The 26,550-nt window shown below is 41.1% G+C and overlaps 1 protein-coding gene across 1 annotated transcript in view; it reads left to right on the top strand.

Moving 5' to 3' along the window:
- The first annotated feature begins 3,963 nt into the window (after positions 1–3,963).
- Positions 3,964–26,550, top strand: part of Scai (suppressor of cancer cell invasion) — a 96,092-nt gene continuing 73,505 nt past the window's right edge. Inside the window, exons 1-2 of the mRNA XM_032903242.1 lie at positions 3,964–4,113; positions 4,663–4,707. Of these exons, the coding sequence (XP_032759133.1) occupies positions 4,061–4,113; positions 4,663–4,707 (98 nt within the window). The 5' untranslated portion in view covers positions 3,964–4,060. The remainder of the gene's footprint in view (positions 4,114–4,662; positions 4,708–26,550) is intronic.

Here is a 26,550-nt window from a genome sequence, read left to right as displayed (position 1 = left end):
GTTTGTGAAAAATAATTTTATCTAATGCAGAATTTCCTGAGAAGAAGGTAGCAGTTAATATAATTTATGTTTTCAAAGAAATGCTTGCTTTTTCACTTGGTTGCCTGACTGGTAAACAGAACTAACCGTTTTTTCCCCCTGTATTTTCCTATGGGCTAAGTGGTCCCGTTTCTTTTTTTTTTTTTTTTCCCTGGAGCTGGGGACTGAACTTAGGGCCTTGCACTTGCTAGGCAAGCGCTCTACCACTGTGCTAAATCCCCAGTGGTCCCGTTTCTTAAAAGCACTATTTAGTGTTCCAACGTAGATTTCATACATAGCACCATGCTTCATGAGGTCATCACAACTCTTTGAATTGTGTATTTAGAATGTGGTAATGATAATGAAGTATGGTCATCAAAACCAATAAGAAACATTTGAAAAGCCCTGGAATAATGCAAGTTTCCTTCATCGAATTAATATGTCCCTTTCTGAGAGAATAAGTTTATGCTTAGATTACTAACCTGGTCCTTAGTTAAACAATGTATGAGGTGTATACACAATTTCTTTTATGTATTTCAACAAAACCATTTATTGTGTAATATATGCCTCTCAGTGAGTACCCAGTAATGGTTCTCACATTTTGTATATAAATGAGAGGAATACATTTTTAAATATATTACTCAAGCATTTGCAGCACTGAGGGCAGAACCCAGGGCCTTAGTGCTTATGCGTGCTAGGTAAGTGATCTTCCACTGAGCTACAGGCCCAGCCCAGCCCAGGCATGGCCTAGTTTGTGATTTTTTTTTTTTTTCTTTTTTGTACTGGGTTGGGCAGTAGAGAAGGGTTCTTACCTTGTAGACCAAACTGTGCCTTCCAAGTGCCGGGGTTTAAGACATACTCCACCATCCCCAACCTATGTCTTGTGGTACTCTTACTATGGATCTCTGCTTGTGTTGCTTCCCCACTGCCCAACACAAATGAAGAAACGGGATTGGAGAGAACAAGTAACTTGTCAAGGTCACATGGGAGAACTGGAGCGTGAACCCTGAGGGCACTCCACAGTGACTGCTCAAGCCTTCTATTTTAAGCACCATTGTGTTTTGCAGCAGTGTGACCCTGAACAAATTGAATTCTCTGATCTTTTATTTCTATTCTAAAAGGAATATGGTAAAGTTGATTATAGTTTTAAAAATAGCACCCACAAAATGCCTAGTCCTTGGCACAAAGCTGCTATTTACTGAGGACTCTACCCAAATCAGTGTGATTAGGAAAAGGAACCCAGAGTGAAACATAATTGCTAATAGTATAGTTTTTTTTTTTAAAGTTTGTTTGTCCTATGTAAATGAATGTTTTTGCCTGCATTTATGTAGGCGCAGAGTTCAGAAGAGGGCATCAGATCCAGGATTGGGTATGATTGGGAGACACCACGTTGGTGCCAGGAACTGAACCCAGGTCTTCTGCAAGTACAAGTGCTCTTCACCGCTAAGCCATCACTCCAGGCCTACAGTGTAGCCTTTTAAATACAAGGGATTTAAAAGAAGTGTTTAGTGCAGGAGGAGACATGAGATAGTGGGCTGGAGTAATAGAATGTGCATATTTTATATAAGAGCCCACAAGTTGAGATGATAGAACTTGGATACAACATGAAATAGTCATTATAAAAAGGCCCAGCAACTAGGAGCAGCACAGATTGTCTATGCTTCAGAGAAGACTGGCCAATCATGGAAAATGTTGGATAGTAGGAAGAGGATTTTAGTAATATTTTAAAATTACCTCAGGACCCCTCCACCTGAAAATCCTTAATTCTTGCTGGATTGATAAGGTGAATGGGTAAAACTGACATGATTGGTGGCCTTAGGATTACATCATTGGAGGGGGACAGCAGATTTTTTTTATATTTTCCCTAGTCAAAGCTGTTTTTAGGGCTGGAGAGATGGCTCAGCGGTTAAGAGCACTGACTGCTCTTCCAAGAGGTCCTGAGTTCAATTCCCAGCATCCACATGGTAGCATACAGCCATCTGTAATGGGATCCAGTGCCCTCTTCTGGAGTATCTGAAGATAGCAACAGTGTACTCATATACATTAAATAATTCTTTAAAAAAATTTTTTTAAGAAGAAAGCTATTTTTAAAATCCCATAACAGGGCTGGAGAGATAACTACATGGTTAAGAAAACAGGCTACTCTTCCAGAGCAAATGAGAAATGAAGCCTGTAAATCACAACTTGTAACTCCAATCTCAGGAATCCTACATGGGCACCAGATATCATGTGGCATACAGGCTACATGAAGGCAAAACACCCATACACATAAATAAAAATTTTAAATTCCCACAACATATGGAAATGCGATTCTCAAGGAGCACATGCTACATCCTAGGCTACATCCCCAGCAGTGGGCCAACAAGGTAGCTCAACAGATTAAGGTGTTTGCCACCAAACCTGATGACCTGATTTTGATTCCCAGGACCCACATGATGGAAGGAGAGGAGTCCCACAAGCTGTCTTCTGGTCTCCTAAATGTCCTAGCATTCATTCATATGACTCATACTCTTTTTCCTTCCTTTCCTCTCTTTTTTTTTTAACTCCTCCCTTTCATGCTCCTCAGCAACGCAAAAATAAAATCCAACTACAACTTGCAGCATCCCGTTATTTTATAAAAGGAAGACCATTCCAGCATCGAAGATGGATGCAAGATGAATCATTTAGGAAAAAAGAAACCCTTGCACCAAATGCATTTGGTTCTGTGAAAAATAGTATCTCACTATTTGGGATACTATCCATTTATGGAGATTCGTGAGATACTTCTCATGCATTTTTATTTGCTAGTTTGTGCAGTGTGTGCAGGTGTGTGTGTCGTGTGCACGAGGAGGTCACAGAGTCTTTGAGAGCGTTCCTCTGTGGGTTCAAGGACAAGCCACAACGTCAGACTTAAACAGCAAGCACCTTTTACTCTGTTGAGCAATATATCTACCACTGTATTGTTGGTGTGTGTTATAACAAAATGTGTTCCAATAAAATGAAAATGTTTCAAGAGAAAGTTTAATGCCTTCTCCCAAATGGAAGAAATGAACTTAGAACCTGCCAGACAGATTTGCATAGATCTTAAGAATTATATTCTTCGGGTGCAATACATAAACATCTGCTATATTTTCAAAGACAGTTCTTTGTTAGAGCAGGAAGAAACGGTTACTAATATTGTACTAGTAGTTTTGCCTACTTGGGTCTGTGAAAAATGCAGTGAAATTTTATACTGAAATGATTAATTGGTTAGATTTTTGAATCATCTGTAACGACAGGATGGCTAGCTTTTAAAAGAAGCAGTTCTTTTTAGGCTTTTCAAAATGGAATACGTTCCTTGTGGCTTTTGTAATTGATTCATTTTTGCAGTGCTGTTTCTTTTTTTCGTAGTAATTTAAGAAATTCTCCTGCTTTCTTACAAGCTTGCACCCAAGCTTGTGATCTTTCCTGCAGCCAAAGTGCTGGATCCTTACATTTTGAGATCGAGTCCTTTTTGAAGGGTAACACCAAGCTGCAGGGACTGCGTTCGAGGTGATTCAGAAGACCGTGAAAGAGAGCTGCTTTGCCCTAGAACTTCTGAATGTATCTGGTGAATGTGCAGTGTTTGGTTTGGGTTCTGGAGCGGTGCGGAGGCGGAGGAATTAGCAGGTGTCTGGGAGGTGTCTGGGATGCGGGATGCTAGCCAAAGAGAACCTGCAGGCAGGTGTCTAGCGCCGGAGATGTAAGTCCCCCTTTCTGGCACACGGAGGCGCTCGGGGCTCCTCCCGCTCTGCTAGCAGTCTTTAAGGGACCTCTGCCGCCACCTGCAGTCTCAACCAAACCTCGGCGCGCGGGACGTGACGGCCCAAGCGCCCAATCAGTGGTCGGACTTTCAGGTACCCTGCCATTGTGTCCAATAGAAACCGAGGAAAGGCGAGGAGGGGCGGGTCCGGGCCCGCGGCAAGCCTGGCCGAGGCGCGAGGCCCTCCTCCCGTCTCTCCGCCTACTCCAGCCTCCGCCGCTTCAGCTTCCCGAGCGAGCCCTGCGGCCGCCGGAGCATCTCCCGCGGCGGAGCAGGAGCCGGATGGTCAGAGGCGCCCGGCAGTCCCAGCAGCCGCGGAGTCGCCTGGCCCCCAGGTGAGGTGGGCTGCGTTGCGAGGCGGAGGCTAAGGGCGAGGGACCCAGAGAGCGGGCCTGGGGGTGGTGGCCGTGGTGTCGAGGCGCCGAACCCTGAAGGGGCCGGGGTAAAGGAACGCAGCATTTTGGGGGCACCGAGGGAGAGCAGCCCATTAGGGCGGGGAGCGAGGGCGCGCTCGGCGAGAGCGGAGGGCGCGCGCCCCACCGGGGAGCCAAGGAATGCGGGGAACCGGGTCTGAGGGGCGGGGCCGCGTCTGTGGGGAGCTAGGGGGGCCTGCGGCTCTGGGCAGACAATGAGGCCGACGGGGCGGGTGGCAGGGGGAGCCGAACATTTGGGACAGGGAACTGAGAGCATTCGGGGACCAGTAAGTCCTTGGTCGTGGGAGGGAAGGAAGCCCTGCATGAGGGGTGTTTGTAAGGTCACGGGTAGAGAGAGCCAACCTGTGGTCAGCCTGTGGTCCCCGAGGGTGGTACATGGAGTGCCCCACAGGCAAGGCGAGGTTAAAGGTGTGTTGTCTTAGTTACGGGTCTCATTTGTTTGGTCTGTAGACTGTCTGGCACAGTGGAGAAACCACCTCGAAAACGGAAAAGCAGGTAAGGCAAATGCCTTCCTCTCTAGCTTCGTGTTTTTCTGCTTGCTTGACTGCCCCTGTGCTGCATAATTACGTGGTGAGTAGATAAAAGTTTCTTATTTAGGTCCCTTTTTTTTAGTAAATTCGACAGCACGGATGGTATTCCCTTTGAGAACTTCAAATTACCACCACCCATCCATTTGAGGTATATGATTCGAGAAACGTGAAACATTAAGAAAGCCTAGCTTAATGTTGACTTTAGTCATAATTTCAACTTTGGCATCTCTAACGGAGATTGTCACTAAAAAGGTACTGTGTGCTAAGTGTTGTATACAAATTCTCTGTATTATTTTCTGTGACACTATTTTGCAGATCAGAGAACTGAACCATAGAGTGGCCAATACTTAACAAAGATCACACATCTAATAAATGATTTGAATCTAGACTGACTGCAAAGTTTAGTACTGTAATGCTTCTAATAAATATACATTTGAAAGTAGTCCCACCCCCGGCTTTCTCTCTCTTTTTCTTTATTGTATGTAAAGTCAAACTGAAATGGTTAATAGGAAAATAGCAGCTAAGGACTTACATAGGCCACAGACAACTGAATTTTTCCTTAGGCTATGAAGAAGAGTATTTATCCCACAAATAGGTTTTAGTGTATTTCATTTGTTAGGTACTGCAGCACAATTTTATTTAATTATTTGAAGATTTCCCTTTTTTACCTATATTGGAATTGAGAAAGTAAGATAAAGTAATGAGGTTGTGGCCAGTAGCACCATTCTCATAGCTAATACTTAGGACGTTGTCCATTAATATACAGATAACCCCAACAGTAGACAGAATGCCAGGGATGGGAGTGGGCAGTAGCCAAATAGCTCTGTTACTTTTTAGGCCTAAATGCCCACTCTCAGACTCACAAAGAGCTACTGAGGGCACGCAAGATTGGCTAGCATACCTGAGGAACTGAATTTGTATAGATGGGTATGTGTTTTTTGTGTGCAGATGAATGTGTGTTTGTCTGCGAGTGCACACACGTGTGCAGGTGAATGCACATATATGCCTGTCCATGTGAAGCACAGCAGTCTACTTTTGTTTCTGGAGGCAGACTGTGTCACTGAGACCTGAGGCTCACCATTTGGCTAAGCTGGGTAGTCAACCAGTAAGTCCCTGGATCTGTCTGCCTGTCTTTACCTCAAGTACTGTCAATTTTCAGTGTAATTTAAAAAAAATTTTTTTCCATTTGTTTTCTTATTTTGTATGTATATGTGAGTGTGAACATTGCGTGTGGAGGTCAGAGAATAATTTTCAACAGTCAGGTAGCACAAAAATATGAATGTGAGGGTCTCACTCTAAACTTTAGTGATTTCATGGTAGGATAATAAGATGTATTGGAGTAAATAAACTTAAATGTTTACATTTATTGAGTCCGTGTGTGCGTGTGTGTGTGTGTGTGTGTGTGTGTGTGTGTGTGTGTGTGTGCGTGTGTGTGCATGTTTATGTGTGCGTATACATGCATGCACGCGTGCATGAGCATGGAAGGCAGAGATGGTTTGCAGGAGTCAGTTCTTTGGTCATGTGGGTCTCAGGGATTGAACTCGGGTTGTCAGACATGGCAGCAAGTATCTATCCACTGAGTTGTTTTGCTGGCCCAAATTAAGTAACCTTTTGTTGTTACTAAAATTATTTTCATAGCAGGCAGAATCTACTTACTGCTTAGCCTATTGCTTCTTTGTAGACTGTACAGTAAAACTAGGATTCCTGTGCTCTGAAGTGTGAATCTATTTGTCCCTCCCCTCCCCTTCCACCTAGTCTTGCTACCAATAGTGGTAAGTCCACTACATTTACACATATGCACATACATACATGCACACACACACACACACAACATAAACTTTTATTTTTAACTTTTCCTAGTGGTAGTAATTAGAAAATAAAAATATTACAAGGTTGTATTATTATTTTTTTTTATGATGGCCATAGTTTATTTCTCAACTACCCCACCAGACTCTCATAGTAGCCTTCCGACTGGTTTTTTGGGCCTCTAATCGTCAATTTATTTACTGTGCTTTGCCATGATCGTGCATTTCTCATGTAGGAGCACCACGTGTTTCCTCCTTGTTGTTGAACATAATTCAGATTTTTTTTTTTTAGCCTAACTGTAGCAACTGAGGACTGCCTGTTTCCCTTCTACCTCCCTTTCTAGCCACTGGTTAGAGCTGTAGCCATAGAAATTCTCTTGGATGGACCTGCCATCTGGTGAGCCAAGATGAGTGAATTGTTGGATGTGTGTTCTGTGGGCCATTTCTAGAACGTTTCTTTTTTTTAATTTTTATGCACGATTAATCCTCCTTTCTCAATACTTTCACTCTGCTCCTTTCTTTGAAACTTAGTACATAGATCACATCCTCAGTAAGAGTGTTCCCCCACTGTCTTCCCCCTCCCCACTTGCTCCCATATTTTCATGCAGTGATTCTGGCTGAATGTGAGTCCACCTCTTGTCACATGCATGTTATAAGCTCATAAACTATATGGCTAAAATAAGGTAGAGAATGTTCACTCTATGTATTTCCCAATCCATCCCCTGTGTCTGGTTTTGCACAGTTCTGTGTATCATACAAAGGTCCTTTCCCATATGTGTTGTCTTGCTTGGCATGCAGGAAGCCTTGAGCTTAATCTTTAGTTCCAGTATAGGTGGGAGGGGGTTTCTTTCTAATCCTAGGGAGTGTGGGCTCAGGGGCGGGGTTAGCAAACCAGAAAACTAGTCCAATGGGGCTGGTGGTCACAAAGTCCCCTGGTGTAGTGATGAGCACAGCGTTTTCTGTACACAGTAAGTTCCAGGTGGAAAAGAACTCATGAAATCCAGTCTACTGTGAACATTCTTGGTGCCTGTAGAGTCCAGAAAAGAGATTTGGATCTGGTGGGGTTTAGACAGCTATGAACTGCCAAGTAAGTGCTGAGAATTGAACCTGGGTCCTTGGAAAGAGCAGTCAGTGCTCTTAACTACACATCTCCCCATCCCACCTTTCCTCCTTTTCTATTACTTCTTTCAGAATTTTGAATAATGCATTTTAGTCATATTCAACTCCTCTCTCTCCCAGACCACCCACTTTTGTATGTACAGGCCTGTCTGGTTGTTGTTTTTTTTCCCCCAAGTGTAGTTTCTGCTGCTGTATACTCTTGGACTTATAGCCTTCACTGGAGGATGGTTTATTTACCAAAAGCTGCAGCCTTAAAGAAAACTTATTCCCCTCTTAAACATCAGCTGTCAACTGCCAAGAGCTCCTTAGGCAGGTATAGGACTTTGTGTCTTTCTCCATTTTCTGTGCTGGAATTTTATCTGGCCCGAGCATATACAGGACATGTGCATACTATCTTAACCAATATGAATTCAGGTGTGCAACTGTCCTCTACCCAAGGCTTATGGTCCATGGCAAAAGAGGAAGCAAAAAGATAATAAGGGCCATAAGTAATAGACGACCACAAGGAAACTCTTTCTGGATACAGCAGGGCAGTTCTTGCTTTTTAAAAATTAGCTTAATGTGTATGTTAGAGGAGGTCAGAAGAGGTCATTGGATGCCTTGAACCAGAGTCGCAGGTGGTTCTGAGCCAGCATGTGGGTGCTTGGGATGGAACTTCAGTCCTCTGCAGGAACAGTAAGTGTTCTTAGCCATCGAATCCTGTCTGCGGCCCCACCCACTCCTTTTTAAGACTCCTTTTTAATTCTCCTTTGAGAGAATTGCAAATCAATTAAGCCAAGGATTATTTGAGAGAAAAAGAGTAAACTAAACCTGTAGCTCTGTGTTGGCTATACATTTTCTGGAGTAAAGTGAGTGAAGAAATTAACCTTCCAGATCACAGATGCCTAACATTAAACATAAATTGCTCAGGAGAAGCACAGTCTTTTCTTTCCTTCTTCTTTTTTTGGGCAGGAAGACCTAAGATGGATTTCTCTCACTGGTTTACCTACTGGGACATTAGCTTTTCTTGAGGATCAAGGGGTGGGGAGAGTCAATAAATATAATTTTTTAAATATAGCTTTAAAGATTAAGCCCAAGGCCTTGTGCATACTGGGTCAACACTGCATTTCTGAACTACACTCACAGCTCTTAATGAAGGTTTTCAGCAAGGGTGTTATATATTTATATATTCTAGACTGACCTCAGACTCAGTAGTAGCTGAGAATGACCATTTGCTTTCATCTTGTAAATGCTGGGATTACATGAATGTCTAACCATCCCAGTTTATATAGTATAGTGGCTCGAACCTAAGGTTTCATCCATACTCGGTATGCATTCCAGCACCTGAACTGTGTCCCCAGCCCTCTATAAAGAGTTTTTAAAGATTATCCCTCAGAATGCTTCTCAGTCTAAGCTGAACAGTATTCAAAAGCACCTGCTGACCTACTATGGCTTTTAATTTGAAACTTTCATTTACTCATCTTAGTTCATCTTTCTATGTTTATTTTAAGTATTTAAGTATACTGTAACTGTCTTCATATACACCAGATGAGGGCATCAGATCTCATTACAGATGGTTGTGAGCCACCATGTGGTTGCTGGGAATTGAACTCAGGACCTCTGGAAGAGCAGTCAGTGCTCTTAACCGCTGAGCCATCTCTCCAGCCCTTAGTTCATCTTTCTACCTAGTACTATGTATAATTACTTTGTACTGAGAGTCAAATGACTCAGTAAACTAGTGAGCTAATAAATAAGTGGCTGGTAAAATAAGTTAACTGTGGGCTGGGGGCTTGATGATTGAATGTCATATGATAGCATTGCATGCCCTGGTGGTAGATTAGACTGAAAGATTCATATTTGGAATATATTCTCTCTGTTTTTAAAAATGATGAAGAGTTCAGCATATCTGTTGATAATGTTTTGGTTATGAGATTGAGAAGTCTTCCAGGTCCTATTTAGAATAAAGTCCAACTTGTATGGGTAGAATTCATATTGCTGAAATCTAGTCAGTTGTGCAAGGTCCCGGGTTGAATCCCCTGCATGATGGATGGATGATAGATAGATAGATAGATAGATAGATAGATAGATAGATAGATAGATAGATAGATAGATAGATAGATGCATGCACATACATATAAGCAATAACCATATCTGAATGATTTTCGATAGCTTTTTAAAAATTATTTATTTACAGAAAAGAAAACTAGGCATTTTGATGATGTAATTATAAAAATTACATTTATTTGTGAGCGTATATGTGGTGTCTGTGTCTGCGCGCACATGTGCATAGCATGGTGTGAATATGGAAGTCAGAGGAAAACTTGAGGTGGTTGGTCCTTCTACCATATACGTCTGGAGAATCAAACTCCAGTCATCAGGCTTGGCAGCCAGTCAACCTTTTCGCTGGCCAAAAACTGCCTCTGTTACTTGAATTATTTAGAATACACTATGACTCTCTCTTTTTTTTTTTTTCCGATTTATTTTATTTTATTTGTGTGTACATGTACATACACACACTTACATGCAGGTTAGCACCTATGTAGGCTAGAAGGACATTGGATTCCCTGGGACAGGTAGAGTGAGTGAGCTGAGAACTGACTCAGATCCTCTGGAAGATCATTAAGTGCTCTAACTGCTAAGATGTCTCTCTAGTCTTTGGTATATGTAATTTGTTTAAGATACAAATTGGAATACTTTTTAATTCTGGGTTCTTGAGATGTAGACATAAGTGATAAATGGCCATGCCAGGAAAACTCTTATGAATGGGAATACACTGTAATATAAGATAGTGTGATGATTTTGTTTACACAAAGGATTTATAGTACTCTGCTTACTAGTAGTGAGGGTAAATTCCAAACACTTGTAGGCCTTGAGGTCTGGAAGGCTATTTTTAGTGATAGTGTGACTGCTGGAATAACAGAGATGAACCTAGATAAAAGCAATGTTTCTTTAACTGTTAAATGGTTTGGATCTAAAATGTCCCCCTAGAACTTCATGTGTTGAAAGCTTGGTCCCCAGGGTGGTACTATTGAGAGGAAGAGAGACTTTGAATAAGTGTTTGGATCGTGAGAACTCTGACTTCCTCAATAGGTAAATCCATTGTTGCATTCATAAACTGATGCACTATTAGCATGGGTGTGGACTAGCTGAAGGGAATGGGTCTTTAGGAGGCTATATCTTGTCCCTAGCTACACTAATACATCAACTAAAGGAGATTTTTGTTCCTTAAAGAACATTCGGGGGCTGGAGAGATGACTCAGTGATTAAGAGCACTGACTGCTTTTCCAGAGGTCCTGAGTTCAATTCCCAGCAACTACATGGTGGCTCACAACCATCTGTAATGAGATCTGATGCCCTCTTCTGGTGTGTCTTAAGATAGCTCTAGTGTTCTTAAATATAATAAATAAATTAATTAATTGAAAAAAAAACACTTGGCAGAGTCTTGAGGCATTTGGTTGTAAGAGCTTTGGGTGTCTGGTGGGTGGAGGAATGCTGCTACACATTCTGTAGTGCCATAGCAGCTGTCTCAGTCATCTAGCTCAAATGTCAGCAGTGTTTACATGCCTGTAATCCCAGGCCTCAGGGATTGAGGAAGGAGGATTGAAGGGTCAAGACCAGCTGGCTGTATATACACAGTCCCTATATATAAACAATAAAACGCCGAAAAAAAGAAAAAAAACAAATAAAACATTTTTACAAAGTTAATAATGCTGAGACTAAGAAATTCCGAACTAAAATTTGAATTTTAGTGCTTTTAAGTAATTGCTTTGAGTACTTGAACAAAATCAGAGTAACCTCTGATTTTGCTTCCTCATTCATTCCTTCCTTCATTTATTTATTTTTTTTTTTTTTTTATAGGATCCGACTAGATAGTCCAGGTTAGTCTTGAACTTGTTGTTGTTTTCTTTTGAGATGGGCTCTCTATAGCCCTGGCTGTCCTAGAACTCATTATGTAGACCAAGCTGTCCTTGAACTTACGGTAATCTGCTTGCCCTGCCTCCTGAGTGCTGGGATTCAAGACATGTGCCACCATACCCAGCAGTGGTTTTAAGCTTTTGATCTTGCCTCAGCCTTCAGAATGTTAGGGTTAAAAATTTACACTACCATGCCTGAACTTTTATGTTGCAGAGGACCCAAGTTCAATTCCCAGCACCCTTATGGTTGTCATTATCTTCTATATATCCGTCTCCGGTCCCTCTTCTGGCCTCCACAGGCACAGGCACACACATGCAAACATAAAACTTTTTTAGGAAAGTCTATTAAAGGTAGGTTGCAGCAAGGTTGTGGAAGCCCTGTTAAAGAATTCAGACATTATTTGAAGACATTCTTAGTTTGGACTCGTATAAGCAAACAGTATATAAAGAACAAATTTTGAAGGGTTTTGATAGTCACAGGATGCTAAGTCAGACATAGGAGTGGGCTATGAATGACTTTCAGAGGAATAGATAGCCCAAGATGATTTGACTATGATCTGTGTAGTCCTAAATCTACTGTAATGGTGAGTTTATGCTATACTACTTTGACTCCAACTGGCCCAAGAACAAATAAGAGACACATTAGCTTATTTTTTAATTGCCCTGACTTCCTCAAAATCTGTGCACTCCTAAACCTTTCCCTGCTACCCCAGGCCCAGTCTGGGAAATGGGCAGTGGCCACCCACCCATGGCTCATTGGCTTTTTCTCCTGCTTGGCTGACCACTCGGGTGCTCATTCCCCGCCCCCCTCTCTCATCACTAGCCATGCCCAGCCATTGGCTGTTGGCATCTTTACTGATTGATCAAAAACCAATTGGGGACAAGGACCTTTAGTGTGTGGACACACAGATTCCCGATTAAATCAAAGCCTTAGAACCAATCTCCAATAATCCATAGCCAAATAGTTAAAAGTCATTTGGTCTTGTATAATTTTTAACACAGGTTCAGCTTTCCATTTTTTCTTTGGATTTTACTTAGGACTCTGGACATTTGGGTTAAATCTTTCTTTGTTTTATCATATACTTTGAGTAAGTGGATTCCCTAAAGGAGGATTCAGGGAACTGGGCTGATTTGGAAATGCACTGGCTCCTTTAAGAGAGCCTGCTCCTTGCTCCTGGGATTTCTACCTTCCTCCAGCTCACAGTGCCTTCTGGGGCTAGAAGACGGTATCAGATCCCCTGAAACTGTAATTTCAGAAGGATGTGAGCCACCCAGTGTGGATGCTGGGATGTAAACCTTGGTCCTCTACTGCTGAACCATCTCTTTAGCCTCTGAAAAATACTAATGTTTGGTTAATCCATTTACTAGAAACTTTCTTTGAAACCACCAGGATTCATACATGGGTTACAGCAGTATTTAAGCATATAGAAAGCATTGGTCTTAAAACCAGGTAACCAAGACATGTTATTAGTTTTTTATTCTAATAAATAATAAATTCATATAAATTAAGTTCTTACCTTCTTATGCTCCAATTTTACTATACTGATGAAAATTGGATCTCAGTGATTAATTATCTTTTGTTAGGATTAGAATTTGAGGAGCTATGAGCAACCAAAGGAAAGGTAGAAGTTTAGTTTTTACTGGTGCGGAGCTACAGTTGAATCTTGAGTGTGTTTCCAAAGTCCTCTGTGGAAGACGTGGTTCTTATATAGGTGATGGAACCTATAGAAAATTGAACTTAATGGAAGGAGCATGACCCCGTAGGGGACATTGGGATCCAGAGCCCTTCCTGTCTCTGCTTCCTGGTCCTGTGAGATGAGTATGCACTCCTATTGTGATATTCTGTGCTGCAACAGGCCCAACATGAGAAAAGCCACGTAACCATGGGCTGAATCCCTCTCCTCCCTCTCCTCCCTCTCCTCCCTCTCCTCCCTCTCCCTTTGGAGTTTAATGTCTCTAGGTTTTGGGCAGCCTCAAGACAAGCCTGGGATTTTGGAGTTTGGGTTTTAGCTTTCTTTGCTCATTTCCCTCTGAGATTGTGCTGTTTGTCTAGAACACTGCTGGGAAGTATGGTTTTAGACCTACTTTTTTTTTATGGCATCTCTAAGGAATCCCTTTATCTCCTCCATAACTTAACCTTTATTTTTCTGATACTTCGTACCCTAGCCTGGCCTATATCCCCAGTGTGGGAATTAAAGTTGTCACAAACAGGCCTGGCAACCCCCATTTCTCTGAGCACAATTTCCTCAAGGAATTTACATTATCAGGAAGCAGCAAACATTAGCCTCTCTTGGGAAAGAAGAAGAGATTTGGAGATTGATGAAAATGGTGAGAATAAAGTTAAAATGAATGATTCGGTGTCTGTCTTTTTCTTATTACTTACTATTTTTACATACATTTTAAATTTTATTTTTATGCATATATATTTTGCCTGTATGTATGTCTGCACCTACATGCATAACTACATGGTGCCCAGAGAGACCGTGGATGTTGGATCACCTGGAACTGGAATTATAAACACATGTTAACCTCTGTATAAGCCCTGGGAATCAAACTTGGGTCCTCTGGAAGAGCAGCTAGTACTATTTAACTGTTGAACCATTTTCATAACCCCTCCCCTTGTTAATGCCTTTATCCATTTTTTTGTTGTTTGTTTATTTGGTTTTGATTTTGGTTTGTTTTTTGTTTTGTTTGAAATAAGATACTGCTTTGCTGCCATAGTCTTAAACTCATCCTTGGCTTCTGCCTCACCCTCTGGAGTAGCTAGGACTTTAGAAGAGTACCACTATGCCTAGTTTAGCTTCTTTTATTTTTCTTGGATTCTATAGGTCTCTCTGGTGTTTTTTAGACTTTTTTTTTTAAATTGTTTTATGCATAGAGTAGTTGTCAGGCCTGGATTAAAGTTACAAATGATCGGGGTTGGGGATTTAGCTCAGTGGTTGAGCGCTTGCCTAGGAAGCGCAAGGCCCTGGGTTCGGTTCCCAGCTCCGAAAAAAAAGAACCAAAAAAAAAAAGTTACAAATGATTGAGCTGCCACATGGGAACTGAACTCAGGTCCTTTGGAAAGGCAGCCAGTGTTCTTAATTGCAGAGCTATCTTATGAGTACCTCAGTCTTAGTTGAGATTTTAGTGCTGTGAAGAAACACAATGACTGAGGGAACTATTTAAAAGGACAACATTTAATTGAAGCTGGCCTACAGATTCAGAGGTTTAGTCCATTATCATCACGGCAGGAACCATGGCAGTGTGCAGGCAGACACCATGCTGGAGAAGAACCTGAGAGTTCTACAACTTGGTCCACAGACAGCAACAGGAGACTGTTTGCCACATTGTGCCTATCTTTGAGCATAGACCTCCATAGTGACATACCTCTTCCAATATGGCCACATCTACGCCAACAAGGCCACACCTCCAAATAGGGCTACTTCCTGTAGGCCAAGCTTTCAAACACTTGATTCTCTTCAAACCACCACACCCTCTCTGGTGATACTGAAGAGATACAATGCCATTTCTATTTTCTTCTTTTTCTTTGAAAGATGAAGCTTAACTTTCTGGAGTGAGCTGGATTTGGTAGCCTGCTTCTAATGACTAGAAAATACAGCCAACTTGATATCACTTCCCGCATTGGGATGTGAAAAAACTGACTCCTCTTTCCTGTCTGTCTCTCTGTCTCTGGGGGAGGCCATATTGTGAGACACCTCTAAAATGATGGGAACTAGGATGTCTATGGGAAGGTCATGTGGGAAAGACACTTGGCCTAGCAGCCACCACAGAGTGAACCTGCTAGCAGCCCTTCTGTGACCTGCTAGATGCCACATGAGTGAATGTGAAGTGGATCTCTTAATGCCAAAGGATGGGAGAAAGACCACCAACCTAAATCATCATGGCTAGTGTAATTAAAGCAAGCAGTTAATTAAAGCAAGCTTTTTTATTTGTGTACTGGGCTGTGTCCCCCTAAGGCAGGGATCAAGAGGTCAACATCGGATGTGAAGAAGACAAAGCTTCTATAGCTTGGGGTAGAGTCTTTCCAAGTGGGGGATTTGGCAGGCAAAGAGAGTAGGGTTACAGGCACAGAACATAACAGGTGGTCAAAACAAGGTAATCACAACAGGTAGTTATAATTATAGGGGGGTCATATAACCTTTTGAAACAAAGTTAGATAATTTTTTGAAACATGTTATTCCTGAGTCAAAAAAATACAGAACCATTTGTAGTTGAGGTTACAGGTGAGGCATAGCCCAATCTTTGAAAAACAGAAATGAGCCTAGATTGTCTTTACTGTAAAATGGCTTTTAAACCTAACATGAATACAGGCTGGTTCTTCAGGCCCTCCTTTGTAGATAAGTATTTTAGTCTAGCCAACAGCTTAACTCAGTGTTCTGGCTACACATGGGCTGGGCTATTTTAGCCTGTGATTTTCCTTGGACAGTCTCCTTTCTTCCAGCACTGGTTTTCCTGTAACCAAAGGACTCAACCTCTTAGTGCTATTTTTTTTGGATAGGTCTGTGATGGGCCAAGTGCATGTGCACATACATGTAAGGGTAATAGTAAATGAAGACAATATCTATGTGTTTAGAACAAGAGAAATAGGAAAAGTATGTGTTTTAAAAGCAGATTTTTCTTGAGGGTGGAATTGGTGGAGCCTTGGGCATGCTAAGCATGCATCTTTACCTAGTGAGTGGCACTCCATCCCAAAGCAACTCTGAAGGGCAGTTCAGTTTCAGAGAGTAAGTAATACATCATCTTCAGAGCTGACTTTTCACGTCACAGTTTTTGCTCTACAGATTGGGAGGGAAATCTCTGCTTATAGGGTAGTCTGACCATATAGTTTAGTTGTCCTGTGAGGAGTCCGTTTCCTCTGCCTGGTTCTTAACTACTTGTCACCAGATTTTAAGGTTTATTTTATCTATTTTTAAATTTCTTTACTCCCTATGTAGCTGCAGATGACTTTGAACTCCTGATGCTTATCAAATGCTAGGATTACTGGTGTGAGCCATCATGCCCAGCTTTAGGTTTCAAAATCTCTTTGATGCCATTTTGGCTGTCTTGGAGAGTTAAGAAATAAGACAGTGATAATAATAAATTTTATGTGTCAAACTGATAAGACCACAAGTCCCCAGATGTGTGGTCAAACAGTCTCCTGTCTGTGTTTCTAAATAAGATTAAATTTTTTTTATTTTGTTTGCCTACTTGCTTTTTGAATAGGGTATTATGTATCCTAGAGAGCTTGGGATTCAGTATCAGTACTAGGCTGGCCTTGAACTTGTGGCAATCCTCCTGTCTCTTCCTCTCAAGGAGTGGGAATACCAGAGTGTGACATTTTGCCTGGCCTTTGAAATGAATATTTGCATGAGTAGATCAAGTAAAACTCATGCCCTCATTTAATTATTTGAAGACCTAAACAGAATAAAGTCAAATATAACTCCTGCCTGATAGGCTCAGCCCAAAACCTTGGCTCTTAAGCCTAATTCTGACCCCTGGATTATCACCCCATTAGCTCTCCTTATTTTTCTTGTCTTAGGATTGGATTAGTGCCATACCATTGGCCCTTTCAGGTCTCTAGTTTGCTGAGTGCTCATCTCAGATTTCTCAGTGTTACACGAGTGAATTCCTTCTAGTGTGTCTGCCTATTCTAAGAACCCTGCAAGTACATAAGCCCAGTCACATGTGGCCCTGTTTTCTGTCACATCCCAGGTTTTCCAAAGTGTTCCACAACCTATTAGAGATTCCATATTGCTAGCTGTGAGCTGCTCCTGCAGTCAGCTTTAAAATAGTCATTTTCACCAGAAGCTAAGCAAAAAGGAGGTGCACAGATTTTCATAAGATTGGCAGCTGCTGTGGAAATGCTTCACTCTAATGTTAGGTAGCTCTTTGTGTTCTTGTTTTGGCACACTTCAGTTCTTGCACCTTCCACAAGGTCTTGAAAGAACATGTGCCTATACGTTAGTGGACTCACTATTACTGTGACAAATATGGTGTCACGTTGGTGCTCAAACAATTTTTGAATTTTTGAGGAGTTTGGATTTTTAAGATAGGAATACTTTGGCCTGATCTGAAATGTAGCACTAGGAAAAACTCAAACCAAGGTTTGATGAGTTAAAATGCAGTCCATAGCATCTGGTTATCACCAACTAAAAAGAAATGGAGGTGGCCTGGGGCTCCCTCACACTCGGTTTCTGGAGTTCTTTCCTATGCCAACCCTGGGTGTGTTGGCAGAACAGTAAGCTGGGAATTTGTTTTTTAATCTTAAAGTATATAGTTCCGACTGTCCTGAATTTACTGTGTAACCAAGGCCCAAGCTTGCTATGTAGCTGAAGATGACCTGAAATTCTGATCCTTCTGCCTCTACTTTCCAACTAAGATTACAGGCATGTGCCATCTTCTGAGCACAGAGAAGGATTGAATGATCTGCCCCCCCCCCGTGTGTGTGTGTGTGTGTGTGTGTCCATGTGTATCTGTTTATCTAACTAGTTAATGTTTCATTTTGTGAGACATAGTCTCTAAAGTTGACCTTTAACTCCTGATTCTCCCTCATCTGTCTTTCAGCGTATGGTTATTATAGAAACATCCCTAGGCTAGCCTTAAGGGAATTTCTGATCCTCCTGCTTCTGTATATCTCCAAAGTGCTGGTATTTCCGAATGTGCTGCCACACTTGTCCTGCCCTGTCCTTTTTAATGGTTGGACCCATGGCCTGGTTAGGCTATGTACAGTTTTCATTTTGGAAAATTGTAGGATTGCTGAACTTTCCATTTGCTTTTGTTTCAGCTTTGATCCAGTGTGCTTTTCTATGAGGACAAATGACTATACATGGTATAGTGTAATGAGCTCATCTTTCAGTCCTGTACTTTAGACTATGCTGCTATCACCATACTGTATATGTGTAAGTTGTATACTCTCAGCATACACCTAGAATCCCAGCACCTAAGAGGTTGAAGCAGAAAGATCAAGATTTGAAGACCAGCTTGAGCTATGTGGGACGGAGACCATGTCTCTATTTAAATAAAACAAAAAAAATTCATTCTCTTTGTCCTTCCTTATGAGGACAGACTCTATCTGATAAAATTTTGGATTAGCTAAGGCCAATTAGATGACTTGAATTAAGTTCAAACATACTTGGGTTTATATTGAAGTTTTTAAAGGAAAGACTAATTTCAGCTGTAGTTCTTTGCAGCTTTTGTAGTTTTATAAAAATCTTTATTATTTTGGGGAGAGTGATGCCACAGGTATAAGACAGAGGTCAGCCTGACCTCTATCCTTCTTCTTGTTGTGGGTTATGGGGCTTGAATTCAGATTCTCAGGCTTGTGTAGCAAGTGCCTTAACCAGTTGAGCCATCTCTCTGCTCTCTGGCCCCTTTTCAGTTTTGCAGTGGGTTAGGATTAATGGGGAGACATGGTGGGGTTAAAAAAAAGTGCTAGTGAATTGAAACTATGAGTCTTACAATTTTATTTACTGCATGTGTGCGTGCATGCAGGTGTTTATGGGGTGGGGGGCGCTATGCACATACATGTGAGTGCAGATGCCCAAGGAAGCCAAAAGAGGGCATAACATTCCCTGGGCCTGGAATCACACACCAGCTTGAGCTGCCTGGGGAGTGCTGGTGCAGGTCCTCTGGAAGTGTAGCCATTGCTCTTAACCACAGAACCATCTCTTCAGCCCCCAAAACAGATCTCTTAAAGAAATAATCTTGGCAGGTTGGGGATTTAGCTCAGTGGGCCCTCTAGCTCCAGGCTGTGCAGTTGAAAAGTGTGGTTAACAGTGGAAGGGGAAGCCCTTGGTCCTGCCAAGACTGAACCCCCAGTGAAGGTGATTGTTGGGGGGAGGGCGGTAATGGGGGGAGGATGGGGAGGAGAATACGCATAGAGAAGGGGAGGGGGAGGGTTTAGGGGGATGTTGGCCAGGAAACTGGGAAAGGGAATAACAATCGAAAGGTAAATAAGAAATAACCAAGATAATAAAGAAAAAAAGGGGGGAAAAAAGGAAAAGTGTGGTTAAATAATCGTAGTCTGGTTATATGGCCCAATGGGTAAAAGCATTTGCTACCAAGCGTGATACCAGAATCCTCAGGACCCACATGGTGGAAGGAAAACCAAATCCTACCGGTTTACCTCTAAACTTAAGCTCACTCACACATGATGCATGAACACACAAACAAAAATAAATACATAAAAATAAAAAATTAGAATTTACAAAACTAGTTGGATTATGACTCAGATTTTTGGAATTATAGCAGCAGAACTGTTGTAATATATATATGAACATTACCTTAACATTATAACTTGAATTTATTGCTAGTCTTTGCCAGACTTTAATGTCATGCTTATGTTTAGGAAATTACTTTGCAATATTTTTCAGTATTATAAACTGGTGAGCTTTATTTGATATAATCTGACTAGAGTTCATGCTCTTAGAAGCCACCATGTTTCAGAAGCCTTCCTAACTTTGAGAAATGCAAGCTCAGTGGTTAGTTTGAACATTTGTTTTGTTTTATTGAGACAGGGTCTCTATGTAGCTCTGACTATCCTGGAAATCACAGAGATCCACCTGCCTCACTCTTCAAAGTACTGAGACTAAAGGCATATGCCACCACACCCTGTGAATTCAGAAATATTTTACTTAGAACTAAATTAACTTTTGTGTCAGCTATAACTAATAGCTTACAAAAGAAAATGCTCTTAGATTTCCTCCCTCAGTTAAATACACTATTAAAAATGTCTGTTTTGCAGAATTTGTGGGTTTTGTTTGTTTGTTTTCATTAGTGTGCTGAGATCTGACAAAAGATCATCTGACAGCTAGAATCAAGGTAGAATCTTTTGGGAGGTTAATAAGTTACTTGGATTTTAAAGCCTGAGCTAAGGGCTGGAGAGAAAGCTCATCAGTTTAGCGGCTGTACTGCCCTTGCAGAAGCCAAGGAGTTTGTTTCCCTCTCAGGCATGGGACACCTCACAATCTCCTGTAATTTTAGTCTCATATTCCTATGTCATATTCTGATCTTTGCCAGCCAACACCTGCCCTCATATGTGCATAAACACACACACAGACACACACACACACTTAAAATAAATCTTTTAAAAGAAGCTAATTGAATATTCTAATTAGAGCTAATTAAAATACAAACGAGAATAAACACTGGCCATCAGAGTGTTAAACTTATGACACATGCATTAGCCTAATTATTAAGATTTAGAGTTAAGGGGCGTTGGGAATTTAGCTCAGTGGTAGAGCGCTTGCCTAGGAAGCACAAGGCCCTGGGCTCGATCCCCAGCTCCGAAAAAAAAGAAAAAGAAAAAAAAGAAAGAAAGAAAAAGATTTAGAGTTAACATTTTGTCTGTTCATTTTTTTGTTTTTGAGACAATATTTGTGCTAGGTTTTATGTCATCTTGACACAGCTAAAGTCATGGTTGAGGGGGCATGGTTTTGTTTGGGTTTTTTGTTTGTTTGTTTGTTTTGTTTTTTGTTTGTTTTAGAGACAGGGTTTCTCATGTAACCCTGGCTGCCCTGGAACCCTCTGCAGACCAGGCTGGCTTCGAACTCAAAGATCAGCTTGCCTCCACCTCCTGAATGCTGAGCATATATATAGTATGTATCACTACCACCCAGCTGCCTAGAGTCATTTTTGAAGAGGGAGCACTCCAGTTGAAAGAATGTCCTCACCACTTTGGCCTGTGGGCAAGCCTGTGGTGCGTTTTTCTTGATTGGTGGTTGATTTGGGAGGACCTAACAGTGTTCCCCTGGACTGTTGGTCCCGCAAGCTAAAGAAAGCAGACTGGTCAAGGTACAGGGAGCAAACCAGTAAGCAGTAAGCACTCCTCCATGATCTCTGCATCACCTTCTGCCTTGAATTCCAAACCCTAACTTCCTTCAGTGATGGACTGTAGTAAGGAAGTATTAGCAAAGTAAACTCTGTCCTCTCCAAGCTGTTGTTATCAAGGTGTTTTAGCACAATAGAAGACTAAGACTAGGGTCTCACTGTATAACTCTGGCCAGCCTGGAACTGGCTGTGTAAACTAGGCTGCCCTGAAACTGAGAGAGATCCATTTGCCTCCCAAGTGCTGGATTACACATCTACATCACATTAGAAAAACAATATGCCTGGCTTGGTACTAATTTTCAAGTCTGGTTATACTGTACTGGGCACTGTCATTCTGACTTGGTACTAATTTCAGGTCTGGTTATACTATACTGGGCACTGTCATTTTGACTTGGGAGAGGTGAGTTTTTAGGTAGCAGGGAACACTTGTTTCCATGTCAGCTCCATCGAGCTTTGGACTAGAACCATTGTGTTCTCTTGTCATTTGGAGAGTCCATGGGAACCCCTTTCTAATGACCAGCTTTATTTTTGGAGTGTAGTTCGTTAAGTGTAATTTTAGTTGTGACAATAATGTTCAGGATGCTTGTGAAGGTGCAGCTAAATGGGGATTAAAATTAGATGTGCTTCCTTCCTTTGGCTCACAATCTAAATTTAGTAGACAAGAATTTTCTTTCCTGGATGTCATTAAAAATAGAAAATACCCATCTGTCTAGATTGGATTATAGAGATGTGCCTGCAGCCTGAGAGCCAACTGGCTTCTATCCAGCCTTAGGATTCTTAGAAAATAATGTGTTCTTTAACACGGAGACCAAGAGTTAGTTCCAGTTAATAACATTGACCTCGAATTGTCTTCTGAGTCTGTGAACCTGAAGATTTGGGAGGATTGAGACTTAAAAGTAATTGAAAAATGATATAGTACTGCTTGGTTACAGAAGCAGTTGGCTTTGTGGTAAAGCCAGTCCTAGGCCTGATTTTATGACTTATTTATATTATAAGAAAGTTACTTAACCTCTTTGAGAGTATAACTTCACTTACATTGCTGAACTGGTAAAGTGTACTTCTTGGGATTATTAAGGAGACAATCAAGTATTTATGTACGAAGTGCTTTTCTTCAGTGCTTGGAATATAGACTCATTTTTAAATGGTGGTAGTTGTTTTTATTGCAGATATTATTATGCCTTCTGGTTCCTTTTATATATAAAATTTCCACCTGCCTGGCATGGTGGCACAATTGTTTAATTATAGCACTCAAAAAGCAGAGACAAGTAGATCTTTGTAAGTTCCAGACCAGGTTGGGCTATTTTCTGAGAACTTGTCTCAAAAAATAACAAAAAACAAATGAAACTACAACCTCTGAGGGGGAAAAAAAAAACTGTCAGCTTAGATAAAATTTTGATTTGGATCTTAGGTATCATAATCAAGGGTGTTTGGAGTCATGGAAATTATGTGGAAGGCAGCTGAAAATCATTGCCAAAGGATACTTACATTCAGTAGTTGCAGAAGCAGCAGGGAAACAGCCTGAGAGAAAGCTATCAGTGCCAGGGACAAGAACTTGGAGAACAAAGCCATGGGATTCAGGCATTACCCCTGTGTCATACTTTTCCCATTCATTCAAAAGGTAATTCATATCAGGTGGTGGAAAGGCTGGGGATCAACAAATTAGGGGTGTGATCATAGATCAGCTCATGGTTTATAAAATCCCCTATGGCTCCTCAATTCCCTTACTATACAAATCCAGGAAGCCTGGTGCAAACCAGTTCCCCTACCACCTACTTCCTCCTAATTTTTTAAAGGTTTTTTTTTTCTTTTATGACTGTGAGTGTTTTGCCTACAACACATATGTCTGTGTAGCACATTTGTGCAGTGCCTAAGAAGGCCAAAAGATGTGAAATTCCCTGGGACTGGAGCTAAAAGCAGTTGTGAACTGCCAAGCACGTCCTGGGAAACAAACTCAGTTCTTTTGCAAGGGCAGTGTCTTCCTTTGGGTTTCTATTGCTGTGATTAAACTCCATGACCAAAAGCAACTTCAAGATGAAGGGGTTTATTTACTCTTACACTTCTGCGTTACACTCTATCACCAAAGAGAAGTCAGGGCAGAAACTGATACAGAGGCAGGCCATAGAGAAGTGCTACTTACTGGCTTTTTCCCCATGGCTTGCTCAAGTTGCTTTTTTATAGAACCCAGGACCACCAGCCTAGAAGTGGCGCCACCCTTAATGGCTAAGCCCTGAACATTAGACATTAATTAAGAAAATATATCACAGGCTTGCCCACAGGTCTATCTGGTAGAAGCATTTTCTCAATTGAGGTTCCCTTTTCCAAAATGACTCTAGTTTATGTCAAGTTGAAATAAAAATTAGCCAGTACAAGCAGCAAGTGATCTTAACTAGCCATCTCTCCTGTCCTTGTTTTTGTGTTTTTAGGACGAATTGGAAGCAGGAGGAGAGTTTTGATGTTGTAAATGTGCTTGCTGATTAAGGAGTAAGGCGCATCCCTACAAACCCAGGAATTACCTAACTTCTGCTAAAACGAGAACCAGCCCTTTGTATCTCTAGTTCCAGACTGAGTAATTGCTTTCAGCATAATAGCAATTACCACAGACAGAGTGAACATTTAATAACTAGTTTGGAGACATTTCTTCGGTAGTGCACTAATAGGAAAAACACCACCACAGTAATTCTCCCCCACATCTGACCTGCCCTATTTACCAGTTTACCAGTTTTACCAGCTTTGTGTCTGTATCTTGCTGCCTCATCTTAGGAATTTCAGAAATTATAGTGGTCCAGGTTATTGGTCCTTCAAACTGTTTGCTATATAACATTGTACTTTTCTAATGAGGTTAAAGAAGTCATGGCTCTCATGATTGAAGGTGTTTAATTTTCTGCATCAATGTGGACATGTTACACTATTTTATTAATAATCCCATTATCTACTACTAGATCTCTCCTCCAACAAAAGGTCATTTTTATTATTATACTTTATGATCTAAATATGATAGTATTCTTGTTTGCTAATCTGTTTTTGAAATGGGTCTCAAACTCTTAGGCCCGAGCCATCTTCTTGCCTTGACCTCCTAAGTATCTAGAGGCACATACTACAGTGCTGACTTACATCGGTAGGGTTAACGTGGGAGCAATGAAATTTCTACTGCTGGTGGCACAGGCCTGTAATTCCACCATTCAGAGACAGAGTCAGAGGGATACTAGGCTTGAGACCCCATGTGCTTAATAGTAAGGCCCTGTCACAAGCCCCTACCTCACTTGGAATTTCTGTTGTTTATTGACAGTTATATTAATTCTTAGACATTCACAAAGTACAAATAAACTTCTGCAATAAAATATAGGTGTATTTCAAGACAAAAACAAAAGGAATTTCTTATAAACATACTTTGGGAAAGACTTTTGGACAGTTTTTTTTTTTTTCTTTTCTGAAACAGGGTTCTCTTTAGCACTGGCTGTCCTGGAACTCAATCTATAGACCAGGCTGGCCTTGAGCTCATAAATTCACCTACCTCTGCCTCTTGAATACCAGGATTAAAGGCATGTACCTCCTCTGATTACCCAGTTTACCAGCTCGATTACTTCTTCTTCCTCCTCCTCCTCTTCCTTCTCCTCCTTTTTAAAAATAGGGTACTGCCATATTCAGCACTAATTCTTTTCTTCCTTCCTCATTGAATCATATGATTCAAAGGAAGAATTTTTTGATAAAAATAATATATATATCAGTCTAAAATGCCTAAAAATATGCTAATATGATTATATGTACATCTATTAATATATTTCATGCCTTTAAACATTCAAGAATGATACATTATATCTACATTTAATATGCATATATCTCTATACATACACATAAACAACTGTTATCAAATATGACCTGACATTTTAAATGACAAGTACAAGTTGCATAATTTATATTGTACAATTTCATTTTCATTTAAGAAAATATCATGCTTGATACACAAAGAAAAAGATGTGAAATGTCGTACAATTGTTAACTATGAAGAACCCTAACCACTGTCCTTAGACTGAGCAGAATCTGATCTTGAGATAAAGATTCATGGGAAAATGACTCGCTAGAAAGAACTTCAGAAAGTAAGCCTCTGGAAAGTCGGCCTCTGGAAACTGAGTCCTCTCCCAAGCAGAGGATTAACATCAAGAAAAGCTAGGTGGACAGCTAGAGTTAAACAGTCAGTGACCATAAAGTAGAGACTGGTTCTTGTGCCCTTGGGACCTCCCAAGCAGGGAAGGATAGGTCGGGAAGTACCAGTACCCTGCATGAAGTCACCTTAGAAAGACCTGCAGGTGTTGGGTATAGGAGTAAGTGCTTGGGGTTGGGGAGATGTGGACAGATTCCTGGCAGCAGTTGTGGCTGACACCAAATGCTGAAGATTTGAAACTAGAAACTTAGTTCTTTTCAAATATACAAATTGAGTTCAAGCCTTCCAGGGCTAGCTATTATAGTGGTTCCACAGAAACTCAGGTTGATATCTGTGCTCCCATTTCAGGTTATAATCCTTATTCTGAGAATATCCTGTCTCAGTGTTGCGGTATTACCCAGATCTGCGTGGTCCACAATACTCAAAATGATGTTCATATTCCTGTTAGAAGAGGGAAAAGGCAGAGAAAGAAGACATTAGTTCTGTGAAGGAGCAGTTCCAGAAATTACATGTATTACTTCAGCTCAAGCCCCATTGGCTGTGATTTAGTTTCATGGCTACCTCTGATTGCAAGGGAAAATAGTTTTATTCTGCTTGGTCTTGTGCCCAGCTAAAATAGATTGTTATACAACTGTTTCTATAGAAGGAAAGAACATGTATCACAGAACTATCTATAGACATCCTCACTTTGTATTTTACAAGGATATTCGTTTGTTTTTAGTTTTCACAAGCACACATTTTAATTGTGTCATGGGTTGGGTCTCTAGGAAGCAGATTTTGAGACATAATTTGGTGTGAGATATTAAAGAGTGACATAGGTCCAACCACTGTATAAGTGGTGGGAATAAAGGAGGATTTGACAGGAGAAGCTGAGCTGTGGTGCTGTTCTGACAGACAGCAGCCATCACTGACTGCATGAGGAGCCCTGAAGCTGCTATCCTTGCACAATTGCTCTGCAGCAGGCTGGAGTGGAATGCTTGGTTATGCATATTTTTCAGTGTTTGTCTTCCTAGATTTGCCAC

This window comes from Rattus rattus, chromosome 5, assembly GCF_011064425.1.
Source record: "Rattus rattus isolate New Zealand chromosome 5, Rrattus_CSIRO_v1, whole genome shotgun sequence".
Taxonomy (NCBI): Eukaryota; Metazoa; Chordata; class Mammalia; order Rodentia; family Muridae; genus Rattus; species Rattus rattus.
This window is presented reverse-complemented; position numbering and strand designations above follow the sequence as displayed.